This window comes from Magallana gigas, chromosome 9 (assembly GCF_963853765.1).
Source record: "Magallana gigas chromosome 9, xbMagGiga1.1, whole genome shotgun sequence".
Lineage (NCBI taxonomy): Eukaryota > Metazoa > Mollusca > Bivalvia > Ostreida > Ostreidae > Magallana > Magallana gigas.
In genome coordinates this window covers 10,450,445-10,464,292 of record NC_088861.1, presented here as the reverse complement: position 1 = coordinate 10,464,292, position 13,848 = coordinate 10,450,445, and the positions used below count along the sequence as shown (strand labels likewise).

The 13,848-nt window shown below is 32.0% G+C and overlaps 1 protein-coding gene across 1 annotated transcript; it reads left to right on the top strand.

Annotated features, from left to right (window-relative positions):
- The first annotated feature begins 7,144 nt into the window (after window positions 1-7,144).
- Window positions 7,145-8,821, top strand: LOC136271449 (uncharacterized). The gene has a single exon (XM_066071499.1). It carries the CDS (start codon window positions 7,145-7,147, stop codon window positions 8,819-8,821), a length of 1,677 nt encoding a protein of 558 aa, XP_065927571.1.
- The last annotated feature ends 5,027 nt before the right edge of the window (window positions 8,822-13,848 follow it).

The following is a 13,848-nucleotide window of genomic DNA, read 5'->3' as shown; positions in this document are numbered from 1 at the left end:
GATGCCGTTTTGGAGAGACTGTAGGCATTCTAGATATATTTTATTAGTAAAAAATGGACAAAACTCCAAGATTTGCTACTTTTATCCTTCATATTTCATAGAAAATGGTTGTTTAAAACATGATTTTTCATTGTGTCTACCAAAAATTTAAGCCCCGGTACACCCTATGAAACAAAGATATTGTTATGAAGCATCATTAAAAGAATTCATAAACCTGTAGGCATCTTTCATTTACTAGATCTTGACCTTAAACAGAAAAATAGGAGTAGCATACTTCTCCATAGACGACTTGTTAATTTTGTGGGGAAAACTAAGGGGTGATTTCCCGATTATTTTCACAATACGTCTTAGAACAAAAATCAACAACTTTCTCCGCTCGGTTTCATTTATACACAATCATGGTAATAACTTATGTTGATGTATTTTATCTTCATATTATGCAATACTCAATTAATTTCATGTGATTCGTTATCTGTTATCTTTTTTTAATGAATACTTACTATTTGATCATTGAGAAGAATCTCTAATGTTTCTTTTTTCGTAACTTTATTCATATTTGTTGCCATCATTTTCGATTTGAATTTTTATAACATGCGAACATTTATTTCATTTCCATGATTAATATATGCAAGTTTCTTTTTTTACTTTGCTCTGAATAATCGGAGAAAACTTTGAAAATGAATAAATGAATCGATTAACAAACGAACTAATAAAAGGTAGATATTAGCCCTGCATCTTAAAGATTGTGTTTTGTTGTTCATAATTTTTTGCCAAGTGTAATCATTGCTGTTTATCTAACGGTGTTGCTTATTGAGAGATAAATGCAGAAAGAAATGAATGCCAGTGAATGTGATATATTTATAAAACAATTTTAACACCTACACCGTCTTACGGCACTCTTATAACCACTAACCCAATGCACGCAAAATTAAGATTATGCACATATTTTGCCATGATGACTGTCATTGCATTTTACCTGCAGGTGAATAATAACGTGAACTTTAATCTGCTGTTATTAGAGTCTTGCTTGTCTAATTTGATTTGTCCTTTTTACAACTTGAAGTGTGACATTTTACAAAAGTGTTTTTTACGATGCAGTGGTGTTGGTTTTCGAATCAGTTCACTAGGACAGAGTCCAAAAAGTTTGATACGTAAAACCTACATGGAAGAAAATGAACTCGTGTTATATAATGATAAATGACAATTTTATCCGAAGTTTAACAATGTGCAACGTCATGGCAATGTATTCTATTTCGCTAACTATCTATAACATTAAGTGTCGTTAATAACTATAAATAAGATTATTGTTGGTACACACTTTTTTATTTTTCATAACAAAAAAGGACGCGATTTAGGAATAATGAATAAACATGAAGGCCATTCTCCCGAACTTATATATATTTATATCTGTTTTTCTAAAAAGTTCAACATATTATGTAAGTTAAAGCACACTTTCCATAACCTCAAACAACTTCAAACAACTCGATCACATCGCACAGTGACACTAAAGTGAGACGACTCCAGGCGTATCATCAATATATTTATATCTACCTGTCATCAATATTGGTAATTCAACTACATCATCAGGATCGTCAGCAAATTTAAAAAAAAACTTATGATGTATTGTAATGTAAAAATAAACAAGATTTAAAAATGTCACCTATATGTTAATTCGTGAAAAGGTTTAATTTCATAATAAGATAAATATTTGTTTCTCTCATATGGTACGGATAATTGATTTGATTTTTTGTTGGTGGTATATATTCCTACGCCAGAGTTTAAAAAGTTGGTTTTCCAACACTAAATATATTTTTTTAAATACTGGTTTACTGTAATGATAACCAACCCGCAACTTTTAACAGCAGTATTGTTTGGAATCAAGGGCGTACCGTCCAATCTAAATAAAAAACTGGTACTGGCGTATACTCTATTAAATTCTTTATCTCCAAAACCAGTGTTAAAATGGCTGGGATTCGAAAGAAAAAAGAATCTAATCTTTAAACTTGCAATAAATTAATTGATTACCCACCATAGGGAAATATTGGGATTACTGATACACAATACGGAATAAAGTTCGAGAACGATACATCTATTTTTATTTACGCAACACAATTCATTTGGGACTACCTGTCTAAAGCTTGGAATTCTTCAATGAAAAGCTCAAGAAGTGAAGACTGCTATTCACATTAAAAAATATGTGTGTAATAATTCGAACAAAAATGTTATTATTTGCCACATATCGTTGATTTTCAAGGACTATAATTTTTTTAAATCGATATTTTCATAATACATGTGTTACATTAAAAGTTTAAAATTTATCAATTTAAACTTAACTATAACAGTTTATACATTGTGTATATATATATATCACATATTTTTTTTTTTACATGTACTAGCTTACATGTATTATTACCTTTTCCATTTCAATTGCCTTTGTTTACTTTTAAACTATATGTATAATTTTTGTGGGTTTTTTTTTTACATGTATACAGTGTACATGTACTTGTACATACAATATTTGCTGATTTGTTCTTTTTATGGTACATGTAATGTGTTCAATACCTTGCATTTTTCATTTGGGTACGTGTGTACCTTATGTTTATTTTTCAATCCCTTTTGTATAATATAAACAATATTTTTTTTTCTTTTGAAAATTTTCATTGCATATACATATTAAACAACAACAAAAAAAGACCAAAAAAAAAAAAAAAATTAAAAATATAACATTTGTGTATCATTGCTTTGGAGGACCAAAGCTTATTTTGGCAAGGGGGGAAAACTGTTATAGTTAAGTTTAAATTGATAAATTTTAAACTTTTAATGTAACAGTTATGATTAACATGAATTTATAATTCATGATATTTTTGATTTTATATTTTGGATTAATTCTAATATTCAATTAGGATTTTCCTCATGTATGAGTAAATTTTATTTTATTTTAGTTTAATAATATCTACTATTTCGCACAATTTCCTTTAAGTATTTTTTGGAAATTCTCTTTGTTAGCTAATTCATTCGCACATCTTTTGTAAACTTAGGATGACATCCCCAGCTGTTAGATACTAAGAAAAACATTCTTATTTCGGTTTCTTTGGAGGTAAATTCCTTTGCGCTTTTGGCTTGACACTTCGAAATTCCACATAGATAAACCTATTTATTTCATTTCGGCCTCATATATTATCAAAACCGATTTGGTTTGACTTTTCCTATAGCGTCACGATCATTTCTGTCAGCTACGTCATGCATAAATTATACACGCCGCCGGTGTGAAAACTATATGATTGGTTAACTCCTATTTTTAGGCCGAGTTATCAGTATATGCTTATGCAATGCCAGAGCTGAAGGATTTCTCAGAACAGTTTATTCCCCCCCCCCCCCCCCCAATATTATTCATTCAAAATCGACTATCCCGTATGTTTAAATTCTGTGCTAAACCTCTCTCTCTCTCTCTCTCTCTCTCTCTCTCTCTCTCTCTCTCTCTCTCTCTCTCTCTCTCTGTGTAAACGGGCGGTAAACCATAGCCTCAAGCTACGGTCCAGAGTACGGCGTTATAAAAAATATAATATTTAAAAGTTGCATGTACTAAGCGTTCATTTCATGTAAATACCGTAAATGTATAATGCACATGTATTACCTACTAACTTGCCAGTCAAAGTGATAGGTATGAATTCCTCGATTTCTACACCTTTCGATCGGCAATCGACAGTCAATAAAAGTATTGAACGATGGTGTGAAAGAACGAGACGGAAGGAGGTTTGTACATGTGCGTCTTCATTAGGCAAGTGTCCGATTCGTTTCTCTTCTGTTGCCCTATCACTTTCGGTGTAAATATATAATTATACTAAAATATCCACAAACCATTTACTGCAGATTTCTTTATTTTACCTGTCTCTGAACCCCCGATCACCCGCTCCATATATGAACACTGGTTTGTTTACATACATAAAAAATACAGTTCTTGATCCGCTTTCCGAGTACGGTTAAAGGTTGTTTAATAGGAGAAAGTTTGGGGCGGGTAAAGCTACAATTATTAACAGTAGTAAACTAAATGAAGAATTATTTAAATGGATTATTTGCACAAAATGTGGTATGGTATGATGTAAATATTTTTAAAAAATAGTGTTATTTTTATACGCGGCAAATTGCCGTAAAGTTTTTTTGTACATGTAAGTATTGTATGCACTGTAGCTTTATATTTTCAAACCCAAAATTTATACACATAGCTACAGCTATATATGTTATGTACCGTATGTATTGTTTTATCACAAGTGTACACTTTCGAAAAATAGCCCAATTTCGACAGTCACGAGTACCCATGTGAATTTTTCATTCTCTGATGTGTTGTTGTTCTGTCCGTGCATAATTTAGTCTTAGTTAACCAGCAGCCAATCAGCGGTAAGCTGAATCCACCAATAAAAAAACTGTGGTTAAGGTGCGGGTATTGTTTATGTATGACGTAGCTAAAAAAGTTGAACGCGACGCGATCGGAAAAGTCAAACCAAATCGGTTTTAGTAATAAAAACTTATTTACTTTGTTTCGACTTCGAGTTAATCCTGTCTCTGTTACAGGCCTTCTCCGCGGAAATACGAGTAATTGTTATAACACCTTCTTTGGCTCAGCTAATAGTGTCAAGCATCAAAGACATTTTGCCGAAATTGGGCGTAAACCTTTTTTAAAACAAGTTACCTGATTGGTCAAAATTAAAGTCCGTAGATTGACCGCAATGGTAGGTGACTTTAACAAAGTCACTTTCCATCTTGCGGCAATTCAATAAAGACGGTTTTTACTTAAATTTACGGATTTTATTTTGATTCATTCAGGTAAGCTTGAAATTACTGTTTTATTCTTTTTATTATTTAAGCTGAATTTCATTTAAGGTTTTTATTACTTATTTTTAAATTAAGGATATTTTTGAAATAGTTTTTAATACCTTAATCCAATTAATTAGATAGTTTTTAAATTTCTTTCATTACTTCAATGTTAAAATGTTATCCGCTAAAAATTGTCCGCCTTAATTAAATAACTCTGTAATGTTTCAAATCTACACTTTAAATTATGCTTATTATGTATTAATTTCTGCTCTAAAACTAATTCCTTAAAGATTTAACTTTTCGTCTATTTAAACTTTACCGCGCCTTGCTAAATAGAACTCTTCTGCGCGAGGAGATAAATAAGTTAGAGTAAACAAAAACGAAAATAGAAACTTTTTCCGCTAAATTTACAAAACAAGTTTAAGTCATTATTTTATCATATTTTTCGATATTTTATTATTAATCAACAATGTTCAGACTTACGAATCATGTTTTAGGTAAGCGCTATGCTCGATATTGTTTTGATTTCTTTTTACGTCTATTGTTTATCTGTTTTAATTGTGTTTCGGAACTTTTGTTATCTCTTTGATTTTATAACATGCTTTTATAATTTGTGTATTTCATTCATTTTCTTTATAACACTTTCCATCTTGCGGCAATTCAATAAAGACGGTTTTTACTTAAATTTACGGATTTTATTTTGATTCATTCAGGTGCTGTGGAAGCAAGTTTCTTGCAATTAGACACAGGTTGATCCTTGAGCTAATTTCCCCAAACAATTAGTCACGACGGTGAAAACCAGAGTGTGATACATGCATTATGTTTCATATAACATTTGTTGGTGCATCGTCTGTTCAAATTGTTGTGCAAATCTGTAATATTCAAAATCCTTGGTAAATGTAAAAAAAACACTATAAAATGATACACATTTTTAGGATAACATTTTCATATATATGCAGTTTATGTGTACGTTTGTATAAGCAGAGTACTAGAATTAGTTGTTTATTTTCCATTTCATATATCTATGCATTGCTTGCAGGCATCTCTTTTTTTCATATCATATTTTGAATTCTCATTGTTCAAAATACAAAGATGCTGGCAGAAAGGTTGTTATACCCGTACACCAAGTGATTTATATTCTATTTTTTTTGTTTAACCACATTTGTTTGGTGTTATATATATATATATATATATATAGAGAGAGAGAGAGAGAGAGAGAGAGAGAGAGAGAGAGAGAGAGAGAGAGAGGTGTGTCAAATTTAGTCCTCAATTTAAGAAATTAGCACAACACCAAGTAACCAAGTATGGATGAAAAGCCTAAATTCGAAATACTGCTCTGACCCGCTATCGACTTATAAAGCAAGTAAGAAATTATGGAATGGGGTTCGCTTATTACTTCCCTTGTTTTGTCCTGTTTATCTATCGTCTTATATCTACAATTTGTTTTATGATATTTGTATCACATTATGTCATTTGTAAGATAAAGACCGATTGCTAATAGAGATAAAACACAGAACTTATGATTATTAAGAACGTGGTTAAAAGACCAAGGTTTATAATACTCAAACATGGACCACAAAATAATACACGAGTATATAATCATGAAACAATATTAACATGAATTAAAATCACACTCGATTCAATTGTAAGTATTTGGAAAAATATTTGTTTTACAACTTATTAATTTCATTCAAAGTTGAAGATGAGGGTGAACAAGTGTATGCATGCCCCTGCTCCTTCCCATTGACTACTTTCAGTTTAAGGTGATAAGATGTTCTTACGAACGTCTATATAAAGGTTTTTATTGTGATTTTCTTACAGGAAAGAGAAAATACCATAACTGATCGTCAATTTCGTTTTTAGAGCGTAAAGTACCGGTTTCTTAAAGGATGTAAAAAAAATACAATAATTGTAGACTATCATTCAAATGGATTGGGATTTTTTGTGAACTAAAGCATAAATAGATAAAAATAAGCAAAAAATGTGATTACATGTATCTTAACAGGTCATTATTAAGAATGTAACAAAGTCTATGTAGACTTAAGATTACACTACTTAAGTCGCGGGTAAAGGAGCAAGGTATGTCATTTGGAATATAGTTTTTAAACATTGAACTCGCTAAATCAATGCGTTTTTTCTTCCGGATTTGAAAAAATCTTAACAGGTCATTATTAAGAATGTAACAAAGTCTATGTAGACTTAAGATTACACTACTTAAGTCGCGGGTAAAGGAGCGAGGTATGTCATTTGAAATATACTTTTCCAACATTGAACTCGCTAAATCAATGCGTTTTCTCTTCCGGATTTAGATAATTTACTACGGTGACAGGCCATGGACCCCCGCCTTTGTGCCCAGGATGCCTTGCGCTGTTCACTCTGTGAGACTCCTAGCCCCCGTTTGCTTTGTGATATTTGTCACATACACTTGTGCGAAGATTGCGTGGGGAGGCATCTTTTAGACGAGACCACAGAACACAAAGTGGTGAAATTTAAACACCTGGGATCTATTGCAAACTACCCTATATGTCCAAATCATTTCACTCAGCAGTGTGAACTTAGTTGCAAAGAATGCGATATCCCTATTTGTGTGCAGTGTGTTGAACATTTAGGACACAAAACTATTGACATTTTGAAGAGTATAGAAACCAAGAAAGAAGTTGCTCGGAAGGATCTACAAGAATTAGAGAAATCAATTTATCCTAAATATTTGGAGATTGCATCTACCATCTCAGTTCAAAAAACTGATTTTAAAGAAAACCATCAGAAATTGATAAGAGCTCTGGACAAACAATCAGAAGATTTGCACAGAGAAATAGACACCATTGTTAAGACATTAAAATCTGATGTTGATAAAATGGGGTTTACACATCTGTTTGTCCAAAATGAGCAGGAAGATGAAATCAAATGCAGTATAAATGAAATCAAACAAAACATTGCTTATTTGAAGAATTTACTGAACTCTGCTGATGTCAACAATGTCTCTACCTTCAAATCAAGAAATGCTGAATTTAGAAGGCTGCCTCCTAAAATCGAAGTTTCCTTACCGACTTTCATCCCTCAGAAAATCAACAAAGAACTGATCTTTCAACAGTTTGGTTCTTTGTCAGAAATGACAATCAAAACTGATGAATATGGATATCAATTGGATTATCTGAATGCTATGTCCCATCTGCCAGGCAGACCACTTATTGATGAACCAATGATCATCTCTGAAATAAACACCGAATACGGAGACTCTAATAACTTACACAGTGTGTCCTGTCTGAGTGAAAAAGACATTTGGACGTGTGGTCAAGATAACATCATAAGACTATACAACCTCCATGGAAAACTAGTAAATTCAATCCGCACCAAGTCAGGAAACCAGCCAGGGGACATAACACTGACGCAGCGTGGAGAAGTAGTTTACACTGATCACGAAGAGAGAACCGTGAACATAGTAAAAAGCACGCAGACGCAGGCCTTGATCAGACTAAAGAGGTGGATACCTCTCTATGTATGTAGTACCATCTCTGGCGACCTCTTGGTTGCAATGATCAGTGACGTATTGATACAAGCAAGAGTTGTGCGTTATTCTGGATCCACAGAGAAACAAATCATTCAATTTGATGGCAATGGACACTCACTCTTTTCATCTGATGACATTCGTTACCCAAAATATATCAGTGAGAACAAGAACCTAGATATCTGTGTGTCTGACTGTATAGCTGGTGCAGTAGTCGTGGTCAATGAGACCGGGAAACACCGCTTTACCTACACTGGTCCTCCAATCACAACCAAGGCACCGTTTTATCCAATCGGCATAACTACAGACATGCAAAGTCGGATCTTGACAGCAGATATAAACAATCATTGTATTCACATCCTGGATCAGAACGGTCAGTTCCTCCGCTACATTGATGAATGCGGTTTACTTGATCCATGTGGTTTATGTATGGACACCAAAGACAACCTCTTTGTGGCTGAAAGGGAAACTGGTAAAGTGAAAAAAATCAAATATGCAATTTGAAAAATCATCAGCTTCATTGATATATTACAGGTCAAAACAGTGACGGAATGAATTTGTTGAAATGTACATGTATAATGAAAAAAATAATCGGGATATTTTAGCATTTTTCCGGTCAACGAACTTCCAATCAGTTGTTTCAAATTGAAAGTGTTGATATAAAATATTTGCATTTTGAGTTTGTCTATAAAATCTGAATTTTGTTGTATGTACTTGTCGGGAAACAAATTTAATCTTATCAAACTGATTTATCTTGCCTTTGAAGGTCAGTCAATATTTTTAAAAAAAACCTTGATTGATGGTATATTGTCAGACTTTAGACAGCAAGTTAATATTCATATCAGCTAAATGCTACAATTCAAACATTTTTTTACTGTTATCTTTCTTTAAACAGAAAACATAAATTATTTTTAAAATTTATATTTATGTGTTGATATCTGTAATTGTATATAAATAAGTAATTTTACTTAATTGATTGTTATTTAAATTATGGATGGTCAGTAAAATTCTTCCAGGCCTTGCAGGTGTCAAATGCAAGTTATGTGATGTTTCCGTCTCTCAGTCACCGTTTGCAATATTACTTAATCTTTTTTCCGAAGGTGGATTCTTATCCCTTGTTATTCTTTTAGCCAAAAAGCAACAAGGTCACTTGTTTAGATGCTGTTTGTAACTCATCAGTTGGAGTAGGGTCATTCTCGATTCTAAATTGTTATTACAAGCAGCAACTGTTTTGACACACCTAACTCCATCCCAATTTTACCTACCTTACTTTCATGTACATATGTGTTTGTATGAATGTCATTTGTTATTGTTTATTAGCATTTTTATTTTTTGAGGTGTCATCTTTTTGCTGTTACTTGACTTGTATATAGCTTGACATGTTATTCTGTAAATTTAGGGGATCAACATATGGATAGGTTACTTTTGTATTGAGATAATTTGATCTGCAATCATTTTATATAGTCATTTTCCATTATATGCGTCATTTTCAATAACAGATATGCGTGTTGATTTAAATTTTACTTCGCAAAAAGCTAATTGCAACGAGTTTGTGCAGCATGAGAAAACAAAAATATTAAAAAACAAAAACAGTTTCTATTTACCAATTATTTTGTTAACTGTCAAAATACCAAACATGATTAATTATCTGATATGCTCAAACAATACGAAATCTATGAGAAAATGAGAAAATATAGGTCTCTATGTTTTAATCGAACACTTTTTTGAACTAAGAATTTAAGAATAATACATTTGTATTAACACTAATGGTAAATATGGCAAGATGATATCCCACAAAGATCGAATGGGTTTTCTTCCTTGAATAATCAAAAAAATTTATAATTTGGTATTTGGAATACTTTTTTTATACATTAGTATCAGTTCTGTTAATCACAACTATTTGTACAAAATAAATGTCAAATACAATTTGTGTTAAACCAAATCATTGGATGAATGTGTTTTATATACGCATACATTTTTCCGTGTCAATTCAATTTTTGACGAGCTTTCGATGGAATGATTTCATGGTTAGCTGTCTGGAAGGGAAAAAAAACATTGTATTGTTAACAAAATGATATTAAACATGATTTCATTTTAAATGTAGAATTTTCAAAGTATATCTTGCTGCACATAGCTTTTCTATTCTATATTAGAAAAATAGTTTGTACATATAGCTGCCTCCTTTCATATGGATATCAAAATAAATGGATTCTGACAGACTCGTCGTTAACGATGGTACATTTTCTTCTCGATAGATTATACGGCATGGCTCTACCTGTATGTTGTGGATGACATGAGTTAAAATGTAAATACTGATGATAACAATTATCAGTAGGATAACTGTTCTTTATAATAATTTCATTATTGTTCCTTGCGAACCTTTGAATTATCTCTAGGTTACAAATGGGTTACTTTGTAGATGCACATGAAATGATTCCAATTAAAAGAACATTTATAGAACTTATTGAAATTGTCTGATATTCCTTTGAATTATTCTTTTAAAATCAATATAAATTTATGTATCTTAGTTTTAATATTTATCATTATACCAGCCTCAAAATTAACAGCTATGATTTCAAACAGAATTTTCCAAGTCTGTTTTGCTTAAAACCTGAAAACAGCAAAAAGAATTCTGATTAAACAATAGTGTTATTATAAGTACATTGTATGTATAAGAATAGGAAGTAAAAGTATTGAAAGTATTTTTTAAAATAAATTTAACTCGAGACTTTACCTCGATCTAGACTTAATTCCTTTCCTTCGCAATACCCGAGTGCAAACAACAGACAAAATCATGGATCTGCAATAATTTTAGACATGGGCATTTATGGACATCAGTTGGCCATTAAGTATCAGGAAGGAGTGCACAATCTACAAAACCCAAAGTATTAATAAAAATAAATTATTTTTTCATAGAAAAAAAATTATTGTTAGAGATGTAGATTCTTATATTTAAAAGTTGCTATATACAATGTATGAAACATTTAATTTTTTTTTGTAAATCTCAAGTTGGTGCAGTAAATAAAAGGTGCCACTATTCGCATATGCAGAGGTCATTTATCTGTTAATCAGAAAAAAGTCAGTAATTCAAGGATTGTAACAATATATATAATTTATAACATCAAAATATTACATTTTATATGCAAATTACTCACAGATAATGTATCTCAAAGTCCAAGTCAGTAGGGTCTAATGGTCTACATATCGCTTCATGTTTCTGGTCTTTGGAGCCAGGTAACTGTCCTGAACGGTGTCAGCAACTATGGCCTCGACGATGTCTCTTGCAGGTCGAAACAAATTGATTCACTGCAACTGCTTTGAACTAAAAATTCAGGAAAAATTAACTTACAAAAGTAAATCAAGTTTTATAAACCAGTATTAGAATTGTTATTTAAGAGTAATATCGTTGAGGTGATTGAATAAACATTTTATGTACAATTAAATGACTATGAGGTTAGATATTCAATACCTCTGCTGAAGATTTCTTTAGAAGTGGCAGCCTAAGATCCCTTTCATGTAGGTGTCCATTGGGTCCTTGAACAAAGGAGTTGCCTCGTTGAAAGATTGTGGCATGACATCTCATCATACATGTAGTTGACATAGCTTACACGTTATGCCCACATAGGGCTCTCTTTGTTCGTTACCTAAAAAGTAAGGAATGAACAATGACATTTAGTATAATATCCACACAGTTTAAACTCCTTTGTAGATATTTACCATAATTTAGATATCTATCATATTTGATTTAAAATACCTTAATACAATACGTAAATCAATCGAAGTTGATGCACCCTATTTATAGCAATTACATGTATTTTATTTAAGTAGGATGTAATCAGTTTTGTAAAGATTGCGTTATTAAGAACTATTGACTGTCATGATTGTTTTTATTTTACTATTGTTTTGTCAGTTCACAGAACCTGCTGATTTTAAATGTTGCAGTTAACTGTTAAATATATGGATGTAACCACGCATATGGCTGCTATATGGATTTCTTTAAGTGGATTCTTGATTAGACATCTATAAATGCATTTAATCATTACCCTCAATTATACAATTATGTTTGTTACGTGGTTATCAGATACTGTTGGTATCCTTTCTTTTATAAACCAGTCAAATTTGGGACTGTTACCAACTACCAAGATACCTTATTTCATCTTGGACTTCATCTCGTGCCAGCATCAACACATGACTTGCTAATATCAACCATCAAGATACCCATTCTCATCGTAAACTTTATCTCGTGTCCAGTGTCAACACATGACTTGCTATTATCATGTACTAAGATAACCATTCTCGTCCGGCTTACATAAGTATGGCATCTGCTTCCTCATGTGCTCCAACAGTGAAATCCAATACAATTTGTTATCTAAACTCTAAAATGTTTGTATCGCAGAATTTGCTACATAGCAGAGTTTTTCAGGCCTTTAATGTAAGCCACTGTTACCATGTCTTCTGAAAGTTGGGGATAGGTGGTCAATTGCTCCAAGGGTCCAACTACTTATTAACCTGCTTTAAGCAAAATGCTATTTATCAACTATTTGATACACCGATTATTTAATATTGACTGAATTCATGAATTGACAATGATGATATCAATGAATTGGTATTGATTGATTAATTTAGATTGATTAAATCTGATTACTGTTGTGATTGATTTATATTGATTGCTTAATTTAACAATCTGTTGATTGTTGATGTGATGATTGACTTATTGTGCAGTCGCCTGCTCACCAACTAGGTGGTAGGACAGTTGTTACAATGCATATTCATTTTAATAGATAAGCCATGACACTATTACAACCTACTTTGCTTGAAAGGGGTTAAGAAAATTAAAAAACAAGCAAGTGCATTTTTTAAATACAAAGTGAACTCGAGAAACCGACAATCGTCCATGATATTTGTAAGTGTTCTGCACTCGTTGATATGCTTTGTATGGTGGCATATCTCTGCCCCTCGTGTGCAAGTTATTTTTCTATTTATTATGTCGACATGAAGATGAATATGTTGACATGCAAGATAGTTATGTCAACATGCAACATAACTATGTTGACATGCAAGAAAACTGCAATCAAATAAGAGTTATAAAAAATCTCAAATATCGCCAACATGTGACATCCAAGATGCTAGATACGCTACCTATTGATGTCAACATGCAACTTATTTATGTTAACATGCAACTTCTTTATGTCGACCTACAATTTATTTATGTCAACATGCAACTTAGTTATGTTAACATGCAAGAAAAATATGTCGACATGCAACATATTTATGTCAACATGCAACTTAGTTATGTTGACATGCAACTTATAAGTTGCATGTCAACATATTTATCTCGCATGTAAACATAACTAAGTTGCATGTCGACATATTCATCTCGCATGTCGACATAAGAAGGTTGTATGTTGACATAAAGAAGTTGCATGTCGACATAAATAAGTTGCATGTTGATATAAATAAGTTGCATGTCAGCATATTTATCTTGCATGTTAACATAAAAAGTTGCATGTCGACATAAAAAGGTAGCATCT